At 36.2% G+C, this 15989-nt stretch overlaps 1 protein-coding gene across 2 annotated transcripts in view; it reads left to right on the forward strand.

The window, feature by feature from the left end:
• Trak2 (trafficking kinesin protein 2) overlaps window positions 1-15989 on the forward strand; it is a 57495-nt gene that overhangs the window by 24785 nt on the left and 16721 nt on the right. For both annotated transcript variants that reach the window (XM_027941727.2, XM_027941726.2), the window contains 5 exons: window positions 2621-2815; window positions 10184-10260; window positions 12550-12666; window positions 13589-13798; window positions 14399-14477. In XM_027941727.2, coding sequence (XP_027797528.2) covers window positions 2621-2815; window positions 10184-10260; window positions 12550-12666; window positions 13589-13798; window positions 14399-14477 — 678 coding nt within the window. The remainder of the gene's footprint in view (window positions 1-2620; window positions 2816-10183; window positions 10261-12549; window positions 12667-13588; window positions 13799-14398; window positions 14478-15989) is intronic.

The following is a 15989-nucleotide window of genomic DNA, read 5'->3' on the forward strand; positions in this document are numbered from 1 at the left end:
TTAAATTACATTTTAGAAGCAGGAAATTGGTGAGTTTGAATTTTTGGAGGATTTCATTAACACTTACTAAAAGAAAACTCCCAAATGTTAGCAGAATTATAATTAAAGTTTAAATGAACCTCATCTCTCCTTGGGATTATGAAGCCACTGCTTATTCTTCTGGGTGCATAGGAATGCCCAATATTGCTAGTCTCATTGTATTTGACTCATTAAATTGTAGTTGGTGCTGGTGCGAAGGTACACGCCTATGACTCAGTGGTGGAGTACCCCTGAGTTCAATCTCCGGTACCAAAAAAAATAACAATAACTGTAATAACTGTAATTGGTAAGTTCAGGTCAAGTAGTATAAGTTTACTCTTTTAAGCTTTGTATTCTTAAATACTTTGTTGGGGGTTTCTTGGTTAGTTTTGTTGTGGTGTTGGTGGTGATGGTGGTGGGTTTTGTTGTTGTTGTTTTTTTTTTTTTTTTTTTGCCAGAGTTAGGGCATGTTCCTTTATACCACCCACAAAGGAAATATCAGATCTCTTAAAAATAAATACCACATCCTGTATTTTCTCTATTTTAAGCCCTAGTATTTTAAGCATGTTAAAAGGGATAACTCTTTCTTTTTTATATAAATGGCTAAATTTGGAAGGTGTTAAATGATGGATAGTCTTGGGAACAGGAAGCCAGGAACAGACACAAAAAGAAGAAAATCCAACTTGTATTCAGGGACAGTGGGCCTGTGAGAGAATAGTGATATGAGTAGTATTCAGTGGGTACCTACTATGTGCCAATCATTACCTTGGGTGCCTTAACTGTTTCTTTGTTTTGTTTTTTTACTTCTAACTGCTGTGTGTAGAAAATGATCTCTTTATTTTACAAATGGGGAAAATTAAGTTTCAGAAAAAGTAAGTCATATGTCTAACATTCCATAGCCAATAAGTGGAGAAATCAGATTTAGGAACTAGGTCTAATGCCAAATTCCATGTTCTTTCTAGTATTAAGAATGAAAAATAAGCCAGGTACAGTGGCGTACACTTGTAATCCCAGGAGCTCGCAAGGCTGAGGCAGGAGGATCACAGTTCAAAGCCAGCCTCAACAAAAGCAAGGCACTAAGCAACTCAGTGAGACATCCTGTCTCTAAATAAAGTACAAAATATGGCTGGGGATGTATCTCAGCAGTTGAATACCCCTGAGTTCTATCCCCAGTACCAAAAGAATGAAAAATAAGTTAGGCTAGGCACCTGAAGGAATTAGGAGGTACATGAGACTAATGTGGAATGATAGAGACATGATGTGTATGAACTTGCCTTCTAGGACAAGTGAAGTGGTAAGCCTTTGTCCTATAAGTAAATGGGAGACAGCAATAAGACATGACCTGTAGTTGAGTAGGCATAGTGCTGGATAAGAAATTGAGACACAAATCCAGTGGTCCTCAGCAACTCACTCATTTTTAAGTCTTAGTTTCTTTTATCTAGGAGGCGATAGTGGATGATTTCTGAAGTGCCTTCTACCATTGATTTTTTTGTGATTATTTAGATTCTATGGGAACTGAAGCCTTGATTTGATGTCTAGGTATAAAAAAAAATTCAGTTGCAAAATAGTAATAGAAATAACTAACATTTAGAGATGCCTTCATGGTGTGCCAGGTATTGAACCTAAATATAGGTATTTTTCATGCATTTATGTCACTTAGTTCATAGAGCAGCCATGAAAGCACCAGATACTGTCACTGTCTCCATTTTATAGATGAGGAAACTGAGGCATAGAGATTATATAAGCTATCATGCAGTGGCAGACTCAAACTCAGGACTATCTGACTGACAAGTTGATGTTCTTTGTATCATACTAAATTTATATTATGTTAAGGCTATAAAAGTGAAGAAATTTTTTTCCCTCCCCTTTTAAAATTTCTTCTAATATAGTAAGGGCTTCTGTATATCACATTTTTAAAATAAAAAATGATCAAGTACTTACTTCGCTGTCAAATATACTAAAATGTAATTTTTCCAGATTTTGAAGATTCCTTCTATGAATTGAAGTTTTATTATTAGAGAAACTGTAATTTAATCCCTTTTGAATTGGCTATTTTCTGCTGGTCGTTTCATGTTGCTCCCCTTGCCTCTAGCATATAAGTTAAGGTGAGAACTCTTAAAAACAGTGTTAAATAGATTGATAAGGAAGAAATAAGAAATTTGTTCCAATTCATTTAAAATTTTAAGAACATAATTTTATTATCACTAAGCAATATATTTTTAGATAATGTGTAGTTAAATTTTATGGTTGTCATTTTTTAAAAAAATTTTTGTTGTTTGATGGACTTTATTTTATTTATTTTTTTATATGCAATACTGAGAATCGAACCCAGTGCCTCACACCTGTGAGGCAAGTGCTCTACAACTGAGCCACAACCCCAGCCCTGTGGTTATCATTTTTACCTTGGAAGTTCTCTTTTTAAAGAAATCTAGAGAGAGACTAACAGTAGTACTAGAACATGTTAATAAAAATCAGTAGAGAAGTTATCTTGTCTGATGTCTCTTTGGTTTCCTACTTTTGAAAAACTAATTTCATCAATTTTTTTTCTGTAGCCCAAGAAACTGAAATGCACTGGTTTCATTTTATGGTATCTCCTCTTTAGATGTCTGCTCCAATGAGGATCTCCCTGAAGTTGAGCTGGTGAATCTGCTAGAAGAACAGCTACCACAGTACAAGCTAAGAGTAGACTCTCTCTTTCTGTATGAAAATCAGGACTGGACACAGTCGCCTCAGCACCAGCACCATGCATCTGATGCCCTCTCTCCAGTCCTTGCTGAAGAGACTTTCCGTTACATGAGTGAGTATTTTATTTCTTTGTTTGTTTTACCTATTTAGAGTCTGTCCAGTACTATAGAGAAAAAGAGAGAATCATGAACTGAATTCAGTTTCCATGCATGTATAAGTTTGTCAGAATGAACCCAACTACTATGTATAATTGTAAAGCTCTAATAAAAAAATGGGAAAAGAAAAATAGAGTCTGTCCATGGAAATGAAGATCATTATATCTTGGTATTGACTTCTGAAACATTTGACATTTAGTAGCATTACTTGCTGTATACCTGCTTTAATTCTAACCGATTTAACAGAAAGGTTATCATCCTTTTGATGCTGAGTGGCCAGCATTGCAAGTATGCTTTTGTTTCTTTCCTGTTTTACTTGATATCTTCCTCAGACTGAATAGAAAAGAGAACTTTTTTAAAAAGTAGTGAAATTTTTAAAAATTTTAATATCCCTGTGTACGTCAACTTTTATTATCCCAATAGTGTGCCATTAGTTTTGTTAAACACAGTCCCAGAAATTTTCAGTCATTAAGGAGCACAATTCATAGATACATAAGTAATTTGATCAAGCCAAGGAGAAATACATGTACTACTATATAGTAAGCATCATTATTTTCTCAAGAATCTAGAGAGAATAGTTCTTTGAGAGGGTAAGCCTAATTTGTTCTGAAATAGTTCTGCTTTATACCAAGCTGCCAGAAATGACAAAATTAAATAAAGGAGTTTTTAAACTTTGAAGTATGGAAACCTCTTCCCATTTGTTCTTCTCCCACAGTTCTACATTAAGGCTAAACTTTTTCTTTTCCTTTTTTTTTTTTTTTCTTCCCATTTACTTAATTCAGTATAAAAATGTTGTGTGCATAGAAGCTGTTAGAATTTAAAAGGAAAGTCTAAATTCATTATTGATATGTTTGTGAACTTCTTTTAATTTAAACTAAATGAGAGATTTCATCAAGTGGTAGACATTTTTCCCAGTGAGTGCTTCAATGTTTTTAATGGAAGATTGTTGCTGGAGAATAATTGTTATGAAAGTTTCAATTCCATAGTAATCATTAACTAACTGGTTTTTACTGGTAGTTTCCTAGAACCACAGTCTCTTATTTACTTCTTGTAGAACTTACTGCCCAGGGGGAATAATTATAAACATTGTTTAAACTTGAATTGAAATATCACAAAGCCCAAATAAAACTGTATTTCTGTCCGTAAGTTTTCTTTTAAGTAGCTGAATTAAGTTAAACTAAGGCTCTCATGGTTTTTGTTAAGTTTTTATTTGAGAAATTTGGTTTGTCATTATTTTGATAAAATAACACAAACAGCCTTTTATTTTAATGTTTATTGTACTTCAGGCCATGAAGAGGGAAGGGTGGGCTAGAAAGATGACTCAGGATCATGTTTTAATGAAGTCTCCTCTAGAACAATTTTAAATTAAGACTAGAAATAAAATGTAAAGAAATTCTAAAATACTTCTCAAGACTTTATACAAAATGACCAAGGAGCAAAGTTTTCAACTTGAGATTATTAATGGGATACAAGTCTGTACGTCGAGGTTCTGAAAAAGTATTCTATTCCTTTAGTCTAATGGTACTATTTTCACTTCAACAAATTTCAAAATTGAACTATAAATGATATACCTAAGATCAGGAAATAAATAGGCTATGATTTTTTTTTTTTTTTGTACCAGGGATTGGACTCAGGGACACTCAACCACTGAGTCACGTCCGCAGCCCTATTTTGTATTTTATTTAGAGACAGGGTCTCACTGAGTTGCTTAGTGCCTCACGGCTGCTGAGGTTGGCTTTGAACTTGTCTCAGCCTCCAGAGCTGCTGGGATTATAGGCATGCACCACCGCGCCCATCTACTAAGCTATGATTTTAATTGTCATTAATATTTTTTTCTCCGTACTGTAATTTCACTGATTTTAAAGGTATCAATTCTTTGGGTTAATAATTCAATAAAATATAAATAAACTTCATTATGGATTTGCATCCAATGAATGTAAAAAACACGTGATTCATTTTATTTAGCAATTGAGCAAAGTTTGACATGTAAAACATTCTTCAACCCTTTCTCAGAATTTTCTATCCCCCTGAGACGTCAAAATTTATTATTATTACATACCCTGGCAGGACATCTAGGGTTCTGCTCCCTCGTGCTGCTTTAGCTCCTTATCTGTACTCCTCTCCTGTTGCAAGGGGTACTTGTGCTCAATAAAATGAAATTTTAATAACTAATACAAAGAGGTAGCTGACATGGTGGCACTCGCCTATGATACTGCTGGTTACCTTGAACAAGTCCTTGCTTCCCCAAATGCTGAAGTATAACACGAGAGAAGCAGGAGAGTAGAAAGCAAAAGGCTTTATTGAAGGATAGCAGAACAGACTCCCCCCCCCCCCCCCCAGGATGCAGGGGATCCAAAAGTCGGAATCTGTGGGATGAGGAAGTCCCATCCCTTTTATATCTAAGGTTTTCTTTGTCCTTCTACATTCCTGTCCTTTATCTTGCTTATTTCCCTTTATCCTACATGTGTTGGAGGATGCAGGTGGGAAGGCCAAAAGGTGGGAAACTGGTGGGCCAATGTGGGGGTGGTGTGGGGAGTGATCCTCGCAGGAAGGGCTTAGGCTGAATTGATTAGCACCTCCCTATCTGCTGGGAGTTGCTTCATTAACAGTTCTTTAGGATGGTCCAGGGGACCTTGGGGACAATAACATTTCAATCTCCCAGGTGCGGTTTCTGATTTCCCAGACTCAGATGACTCCATTTTCTTTATTAGACTCAAGTCTATTTTTCTCTGTATCAGACCCGATTTACCTAGCTACACTAACTACGTATCTTTAAATCTGGCGTCACCTATAATCCCGGTGGCTTGGGAGCCTAAGGAAGGAAAATCGCAAGCTCAAAGCCAACCTCAGCAAAAGAGAGGTGCTAAGCAACTCTGTGAGACCGTCTCTAAATAAAATACAAAATAGGGCTGAGGATGTGGCTCAGTGGTCTAGTGCCCTTGAGTTCAATCCCCAGTACAACCACTCCCCCACATGCACACACACAAAAAGGGGTAGCACAGGCAAAGGCACTTCCCCTAGTATAACACAAAGAATTAGAGCTGTGAGAATAGTGATTTAGTAGGAAACATTTGGGTTTAGGAGCCTATGTCACATGAAAGAAGGTCTATGAAGTCACCCAAACCAGAAATAGATTATTTATTTTTAAAATAGAATGCTTGATCCAGGTATCGTGGCACATGCAAGTTGCAGGCTAGCCTCAGCAACTTAGTGAGACCCTGTCTCAAAAAATAAACAGGGGTGGGTATGTAGGTCAGTGGTAAAGTGCCCCTGGGTTTCATTCCTAGTACCAAAATAAATAAATAAATAAATAAAATGCTTGAGAGCTGTGAGTGGGCCCAAAAAATAATGTCGCGTCACTTACAAAACTCAAGATGCTTAATGAATGTGTTACTGTGCATGCAGGTTACTCCAGGTGTTTCCTTATCTTTTTACAGGTAAGCCCTAGCTATGGGGTTAGCTGTACAATAAAAACACATAAGGTATAGAAAGAACCTTTGTTCATGTAAAAGCTAAAAATAAAAACCTGATGTGCCTTTCTGGAGATTTTATTTGGGAATCAAGGACCACTCTCTAAGGTATAAGAAGAGGGAAGGGGCATGGGATTTATTATATATAAGTTTTATTTAAGGCAACGTTCCCCAAATGTGAACCCTGCCGTCCACATCACTTGATAACTCATCAGTAATGCAGATTCTTGAGCCCCTAATCCACCTACAGAATCGGAAACTCCAGGGGTGAGACACAGCACTCTGCTTCAACATATCTTCCTGGTGATGCTGATACACTGTTAAATTTGAGAAGCACTGATACAAAGCATTATAAACCAAAGCTAATGACCTTTTTTACAATGACCTTAATTAGGAAATTAAGGAATTAGGGAGAATATAAAACTTTACAGAGAAATACACTTGTAGAAATTATTACTTCTTATTGGTACATGCACTTTCCTTTGTGTTCTGCCCTCTAAAGCCATTAACGGTACTGGAAATGACTGATAATGTTCAGAAAACATTAATTATGAGCCAGGTCCTAGAGATTAGCAGAGTTACAATCCCTCTAGATCAACCCTCTCATTTTCATGAGAAAAATTTAGCTATATGTCCAAATACATCTCAGTTTTTATATTACAGTTTTTTATATTGTAGAAATGTTTGAACCCAGGGCCTCACACATGTTAGGTAAACACTCTACTACTGATATGTCCCCAGTCCTTTTTATTTTATTTTGAGACAGGGTCTCCCTGAGTTGCCCAGGCCAACCTTGAACTTGTGATATTCCTGCCTCAGTCTCCCAAGTAGTCAGAACTACATGCAGTCACTTCTTTAGGGTTAAAACCACAAGACCTGCTTATAGTTGTCAAAAACTGTTTTACTATGCAAGTGGTACGTGCTTTTTTTTTTTTTTTTTTTTTTTTTTTGCGTTGCTAGGGATTGAACCCAGGGCCTTGTGCATGCCAGGCAAGCACTCTACCAACTGAGCTATATCCCCAGCCCTTTTTTGTTTTTTTTGATTCAGTTTTGGGTTTTGGTGAGGGAAGGTTGGAGACTGATGAAAGATTAGAGTTCTTTTTAAAATTCAGAAATTATGATAAAAACCTATCTTGGAAGGGACATATTAAAGAATTATTGAGCACCTCATATAAATGACAGTTCAGAATGGAGTAACATTGGTGTTTCCCATCCTGAAAAAAAATATGAGAATGGATTAGACAGGGATGGAACACAGAAAGTAAGAATTAATGAAGCTCTTCTATGTACTAGCCCCCCACACCATATTTTTAGAAACATTAGATTTTCCAACTATTATGCCGAAAGTGTGAACATTAACAACTCTCAGAAACCAAGTGGCAAAATTGTCCCGTCCGGCAGGACACATCAACGTGGGCAGCGAACCTAGATGGGGAGGAATGAAGGGACAAGAGACACGAAAGGTGACAGCAAGACAAAAGTTCTGATCAAGCTGCAAACTTTTATTGTTCACACAGGGGTATTTATATGGTGGGGATGGGGAAGCTCTCTTATCGGCAGTTGCTGGATGTCTGCACAAGGTGAGATAACCGCAGGATGTTTCAGGAAGATAGGTTTCAGGAAGATAGGTGGCCGCAGGATGTCTCAGGTGAGATAAGTAGCTGCAGGATGCCTCCCAGGCAGGATGTCTCCCAGGGGGCTGTCAGGCTAATCTTTGAAGGAGAATTTCCTTCTAGTCCCTGACACAAAATTGTTCCATAAAAATGTTTATTATCTCCCTGATGTATAAATATAAATATATATATATAAATATATATATATACACACACACACACACACACACACACATTTATTTTTTATTTTTTTAAGAGAGAGGAAAGTTCAGTCTGGATCATTGCTAATGATCAGCAGGGATCATTCCTAATTTCTGAGCCATTTAACATATTTTTTGTTTTAACAGCTGAGCAGTAAAGGGAAAATAGATTTTGATAGGATTGATTGGAATAAAGGCTGCCTTCTTGCCTCTCTCAGTGTATGACTTTTGAAGCATTTAATTACAGTACCTAAATACCAAGAGGATTCTAAGAGCTTTTCTCTGAGCTCTTTTGGAATCATCCCAAGAAGAATCTTTACTGAGAACCTTGTGTGAAGGAAGAGAAGACCACTGATTAGGTTGCAGAGAGGAAGCCATTGTGTTCCTTATCTGCTTTGAGGCTGACTTGGAAGTAGTCCAGTCTTTGGGGCTTGGACCATAGGCCGTTTCACATAAAACATAAGAATTGGAGATTAAGGTTGTTAACTGTTTGACATAATAAATATTTAAGCATTTTAAAGTTCATTTTTGTGTTTTGAAAACTCTTAACAAGTGTTGCTGTTTTTTTTTTATAATCCCTACTGAGATAACATCTGTTGACATTTTAATGTATGTCCTTCCAGCCTTAGCTTTAGCTGGGGGGGGGGGGCAGAGGGGGTGCCGTGTTTGTTTGGTTTTTGGTTTTAGAGGTTTTTATTTTTATTTTTTTGGTACTAAGGGTTGAACCCAAGGGTGTTTAACCATTGAGCCACTTTTTATTTTTAAATTTTGAGACAGGGTTTGCTAAGTTGCTAAGGGCCTCCCAAGTTTGCTGAGACTGGCTTTGAACTTATGATCCTCCTGCATCAGACTGCCGAGCTGCTAGGATTACAGGAATGTGGTACCACACCTAGCTAGATTGGTATTTTTCATCCCTGGCTTCATGTTAGAACACCAGGGAATCTTATACATGCTATCAGTGTCCTAGAACTCCTCCAGATACATTAAATATGAAGCACTGCTCCAGATTATATTTGGTTTTGCAATCATTGGCTGGCTTTCTGTAACTAATTTACAGCATGAATATTTGTTTTTTTACTTCTGATTTGTTATTGTGTGATCAGAAGTAGAAGAGACCACTTACTGTAGGTATCTGTCTTAATTTTTTAATTCTTTGTTCATGCTAAGAATTTAAGTGTTCCACTTAAATTATTTATTCCTATAGGCCCAAATGCCCTTTTCCCTTATCACTGTGGTTAAATTATGCAACTAATAACATGGCATACAATTAATTTTATAGCAAAGATGTAGAAATTATGTAGATTATTACAGATAAAGTGTTTTTAATTAAATTTAAAAGGATTGTGGCTCAAAGTCCTACAAAGTTTACAATAGATTACATGTTAGCCTGGCTTGGTGTGCATGCCTGTAATCCCAGCAACTTGGGAGACTGAGGCAGGAGGATTCCAAGTTCAAAGCCAGCCTCAGCAAAAACAAGGCACTAAGCAAATCAGTAAGACCCTATCTCTAAATAAAATACAAAATAGGGCTAGAGACATGGCTCAGTGGTTGAGTGCCTCTAAGTTCAATCCCCAGTACCAAAAAAAAAAAAAAGATTATATGTTAGATAATCTTTCATGGTCAACAAAATCACAGGAGAATGCTAATTAAATTCCTCTTTAACTGCATTACCCCTCACTAACTCAGCCCTCAGTAACTTTAATTTAAATAGGGCTCAAACTATAGTGGACAGCTTAATCCATTCTCCCAGGCCACACTCTCAGATGTGACTAGGCCAAGCTTCTTATTTTGGGCAGGGGAAGTGGTCAAGAAGTGACTGCCTTCTGATCATTTGATACTTTTAAATTCTTTGTATGATATGGACTTTGTAATGGTTAGTCTGTTTCCTGATTGGCTAATACAATAAAAATCTTTCCTTTTTTCACATACATTTTAATACTCCAGAATGACTTTTTGTAAAAATATGGAGCTTTTGTTGTTATCTTTTAATTCTTATGAGTATTTTAAATTTTCTCTTATTTCTTAAGTTATTTTTAACTTAGTTCTAGGTACAGACAGAGTGGAGCAGATGACCAAAACTTACAATGACATTGACATGGTTACACATCTCCTTGCAGAGGTAGGAGTTTATCTTTTATTTCTCTAGTACAAAAAGCTAAAACTGGGGACCGGGGTTGTAGCTTAGTGAGTGCTTACCTAGCATGTGTGAGGCACTGGTTTAATCCCCAGCACCACATACAAATAAACAAATAAAGGTAATGTGTCCATCTCCAACTTTAAAAATATTTTTTAAAAAAAGCTAAAACTGAGGATCATTTGTAATCTATCAGATTTGCACATTAGATGAAAAATGGTGACGTCTGTGCTCTGGGTTCTTTTTGGGTAAGATTGTTACAACTGAAACATCTGGCATACCATCTCACATTACAAACTAAATTGTTTCTGAACCGTTGATTATTGTGAAGTTATAGAGGACTGATTGATCGATCAGTTGACTGATTGATTAATATGGTGCAGGCTGGACTGTCTCTTCTAGAAAAAGATCTTGTTTTTAAATTGTCCCTGCTGTTATGCTGGAGTAGAGCCGCCCATTCAAGAAGATCCATTGCAAATAAATACCTGCAGTTTCAGTCAGCTTTTTTGTCACTGTACCAAAAGACCTAACAAGAACAGTTTGAGAAGGAGAAGTTTATTTGGCATTCATGGTTTCAGAGGTTTCAGTCCATTAACAGCAGATTCCATTCCTCTGGGCTTGAGGTGAAGCAGAACATCATGATGAAAGAGTGTGGTGGAAAGCAGCTCAGGACATAGCAATCAGGAAGCAGAGAGAGATCTGCTCACCAGGGACAAAATGTATACCCCAAAGGCATGCCCCAGTGACCTTCCGCCCCCAGCAACATCCTACTTGATTACAGTTATAACTCAGTTAATATATTCAAGTGAATATATTCAAGTGAATTAATGCACCTGTTAAGGCTTTCATAAACCAGTGATTTCACCTCTAAACTTTCTTGCGTTGTCTCACACATGAGTTTTTTGGAGGACACTTCATATCTAAACTATAACATAAAAGCATTTCCTTTTTTTATTTTCAATTTGATCTATTTGATCTTAGTTTGTTTATGGCATTTTAAACATGTATAGTGTATATCTTCCAGTTAATAGTCAATAGTGTTCTCTTCTTATATCTGTTTCGTTTGACTTTCTCTTTGACATATACCTGCCCCCTCTCCTCCCCAGATTTTCAGACTAATTTTTGTATATGCCACTTAGCCTATATTTAAATGAGATAAATGACCTTGATACTTGGGAGATAATCCATCCATTTTTATGTGCTATGGGAGGGAAACAATTTTATTCATAATGATTAATGTAAACTGAACTCATGTTTTAGGCAGTTAGAGATATGTGACAGTTTTCCATGCCATGAATATAATCCTTACCACTACCATACAGATGGGATTCCAGGGCTCTAACTGACTATAACTCTGAATTAAGGCTTGTTGCTTGGCCTCTCTGCGTCACTACCACCAACTTCACTAGACTCTCTTCTCCTAGAGGCAGACCCCTGAGCCTCAAATTTCCAATCCTTTATTCCTTATTTTATTTCACATCATTATTCTTACACCATTTATCAGTGGGGCTCTTGACTGTGTTTTCCTCTAAGCTACTGGCAAGAGTGCATATAAACTTTGCCCTAAACAAAACTATTCTCAATATGATATGATCCCCATATCTTAAATGGCTAATTCTGTATCATTATCATACTTAATACACAATTATGCTTAACAGATATTTGGGCTTTATGGTATAGTTTCCATCTTGGGGGGGGGGGGGTTGTTCACTGGGGGTTTAACCCAGGTCCCTGAGCATGCTAAACGCACATTCTACTATTGAGCTACATTTCCATCCCCCATCCTTATTTTTTTTAAAGCCTCTATTAATTTTTCTAATTCTCCAGTTATAAGTTTAAGGGTTTAATTGTTGGGCTCTAGTGACCAGAATGATCAATAAACTGTCACTCAGTCTCAAAAAAAGAGATGCTCTCCTGCATTTATAACTATAGTAGTCATCCATTTGATTAATTTTTTTAATTTTTTGTAGTTGTAGATGGACAGCATGTCTTTATTTTATTTTTAGGTGGTGCTAAGGGTCAAACCCAGTGCCTCACCCATGCTAGGCAAGCACTCTGCCACTGAGCTACAGCCCCAGCCCTGATTTATATTTATTAAACACTACCTGTGTGTGCCTGACCCTGTATTCATTTGCAGTATCTGGTCATTAAAATGAATCTCAATGTTTTATAGGAGATTGCTTTTGAGTTTATCAAAATTGACTGCAGAATTTCTAAGCTGACATCTAATTCTGTTAGTACTCAAAGAAGTGTGTTTATTTGGTGTTTTAACAGAGGGATCGTGATCTGGAGTTAGCTGCTCGAATTGGACAAGCTCTCTTAAAGCGGAACCATGTCTTGTCTGAGCAAAATGAAGCCTTGGAAGAGCAATTGGGACAAGCCTTTGATCAAGTAAAATCTTTGATCTAGTATTTGCAGCATGAAACATTTAGGTCTTGTGTAGTGGAGACCTTTATTTTTCCAGATATTCTTGAAATGATGATAGTAGGTAAATACCAGTCCCTGTTGGCAACCATCAAACTAAATAGTAGAGAAATGAAATGTTACTATATAGAACACTCAGGTGACCCTACCTTAGTCAATTAAAGCCTATATTCAGTATCCATAGTGCTTCTAGCACCCTGCTTAGATCCTAAGACTGTCCTTACCCCTTTGCATGAAGTCTTTGTATGTGATCATAAAGTGTAGGTATCTTTACTCTGAAGCCAAAACAAAAGGCAGAAAAGAAAAAGAAATTTTTAAAAATGCATTTATTCCATATCAATAAATATTTGTATTAAGAACTAATTTATTGTCAACTTGAATGGTTAAATTTCAGATTTCCTATAACTTGTTATTTTTATCAGTTTTCATGTATCTTTTATAAATATATTATAGTTGATAATATTTATATCTATGTTGAAAATATTTATTTCCTAGAACTAAAATTAATATTCCTAGGAAGACATGCAAAGTTATATATAACTTAAAGTATAAGCTCTTGGGTTGAAAATTTGAAGTAGGGGGTCTATTCTGGTACTTTGAAGGTTGTTCTGTACTGTTTTCAACTAAGATTGTGTCATCATCTTAAGTGAAATTTTCTTATCTTTTAGAGTATGAAAATTGAATTTTCTTCTTACCTACTAAAGAAAAATCAGTATTAGTTGAGTTAATGGTCAAAAACTGTATTTTAGGAAGTATCTGGGATTTGTTACTATCTTTAACACTTGTTATTTTTGTCATTCAAATCTAGCATCTGATTTTATAATTTTTTATGGCAAAAAACAGTTGTTCCATATAGTAGAAGCTATAATCAAGCACTTTTTATACGCAGGTTAATCAGCTGCAACATGAGCTATCCAAGAAAGACGAATTACTTCGAATCGTCTCTATTGCTTCTGAAGAGAGTGAAACTGATTCCAGCTGTTCTACACCTCTTAGGTTCAATGAGTCCTTTAGCTTATCTCAAGGTTTGCTACAGCTGGACATGCTACAAGAAAAGCTCAAGGAACTGGAAGAAGAGAACATGGCTCTTCGATCCAAGGTACATTTGACCTCATTCTCATTGTCCTTTACTTTAAAGGCTACAAGGTTCAGTTGCAGGTAGAATTGAGATAAATTATGGCATAACATTCTTATTAAGGGTTGCCAGACAAGGAACTGTTTGCCTTCCATTGTTCCTTAGAGCCCACTGAAAAGTGGATGATAGCAGGTTGACAAGTAAAATGGGGATAGCCATAGCATAGGATGGACATCAAATGGAGTTTATATATATAAATAAGTAACTGGAAGAAGAACTATGTCCAAAAAATTCAGGTTTCTATGAACTGGCATAATGTAGTGAATCAAAGATGTCCTACTTAAGCAAGTGACATTTTAACCAAGCCTAGAGATTCATTAGAGATGTAGATTACAGGGGGCATGAATGGGCGTGTGCAAAGACCCTGAGAGCAAGGAGGAGAGATGCTTTTCATGTTCTTTTCCCTACATTTATTTTGTGGTAGGTGAAGTTTGACAGACTGTTAGTATTTTTTTTTCCTTTGAAAGTGGTGAGCTTAAATTTTTAAACAACAAAGCCTTTTGTAGTTGTTAATACAAAAGCATTAGACGATATTGTCACAGACTGATTTTTTTTTTCTTGAAGGCTTGTCATATAAAGACAGAAACTTGTACTTACGAAGAGAAGGAACAACAACTTGTGAATGACTGTGTTAAAGAACTTCGTAAGTAGTAATATATTCTGTTTCATAGCCTTTGTGCAATTCTTTGTTAGGAAATCTCCAACTCAGAAATTTGATTAATAGTTTCAATAGAAGTATCTCAAGAAACAGTTTAAAATTTACTTAGTCTATTTTGTGTTGCTATAACAAATACCTGAGAATGAGTAACTTACAAAGTAAAGAGGCTTATTTAGCTCACAATTCTAGTGGCTAGAGATTCCAAACATTGTGATGACTACATCCTGGCAAGGGTCCTGGCTGGCTTACAACATGGCAGAGAGGTGGAAAGGGAGCTAGCTGTATGCAAAATGGGCCAAGCATTTGGGGTGTTCTTGCTTTATAACAACCAAAATCTAGAAATCTAACATAATTGGAGAGACCAGCTTTAATCCCTTCTGTAGGCAGTGTCCTCATGACCCAAATACCTTCCACTAGGTCCCACCTCCTAGAGATCTCACTACCTCCACACCACCACACTTTTCCAACACATCAACCTTTCAAAGACAGACCACATCTAAACCATAGCAATTACTAAAAGTTCTATAATATCACATTGAGCCTACAACCCTAAATAAGATACCACATGTATTTTTAAGAAATACATGTTTCAAATAACCATCATCATTAAAGAAGTCCCTGAATTTCTTTTTTTTCCCTCCTTTCACATGTTTTTATTGGTGCATTATAGTTGTACATAATGATGAGATTTCTTATTACATATTCATACATGCGCACAATATAACAATATAATTTGGTCAGTATCGCTTCCCACCACCTCCCCACTCTCTCCCCTTTTCCTACCCTGAGTCCCTTTTCTCTGCTGATTTCCCTCTGATTTTCATGAGATCCAAGCCCTGTATTTCTATAAATAAATTATAACATAATAGCAAGAAAAGAATTAAAGCTCTCATTTTGTTGCTGAGGAAATAATCCTAGAGAGGATATGATTTGCCAAAGTCAGAAAACCGATTAGAGGCAGAACAAGGGCTTAAAATATGGCATAAAATCTAATGTTTATGGAACACCCAAATATTCCAGTAAGGACAGGAATATATTTTGATTTAAAGTAATGTTCTCTAAAACAACTTAAAAAATAAATCATAGAAAAAGATTGACTTCACCAGAAAAAGATTTAAATTTCTCTGTAAACATAGCCTTTTATATTGAAAGATACAATATGATAATGTCACATCAATTCATTTTGGCTGTGCGTCTCAAAATATGACACCTTAGAGTAACAGAATATTAGAGAACCAAAAAGAATGTAATTGAATCTTCTCTACTACCTTTACCAACTTCAGAAAGAAGTGACTTTCCCCAAAGCTCAGCTCCAGGTCTCCTCCCTTTCTATTATTATCCTTTGAAATACAAGAGGCTCTCCATCAAGTTAAAAATAACTTTCATACAACAGTGCAAAGTAGTTTTTCCACTTGTAATTAGATGTCAAATTTTTCATATGAAATATAGGTTTATTTCTCCAGTGGAATTCTGAAGGTTCTATTTTATGTACATGCA

This window comes from Marmota flaviventris, chromosome 11, assembly GCF_047511675.1.
Source record: "Marmota flaviventris isolate mMarFla1 chromosome 11, mMarFla1.hap1, whole genome shotgun sequence".
Classification (NCBI taxonomy): domain Eukaryota; kingdom Metazoa; phylum Chordata; class Mammalia; order Rodentia; family Sciuridae; genus Marmota; species Marmota flaviventris.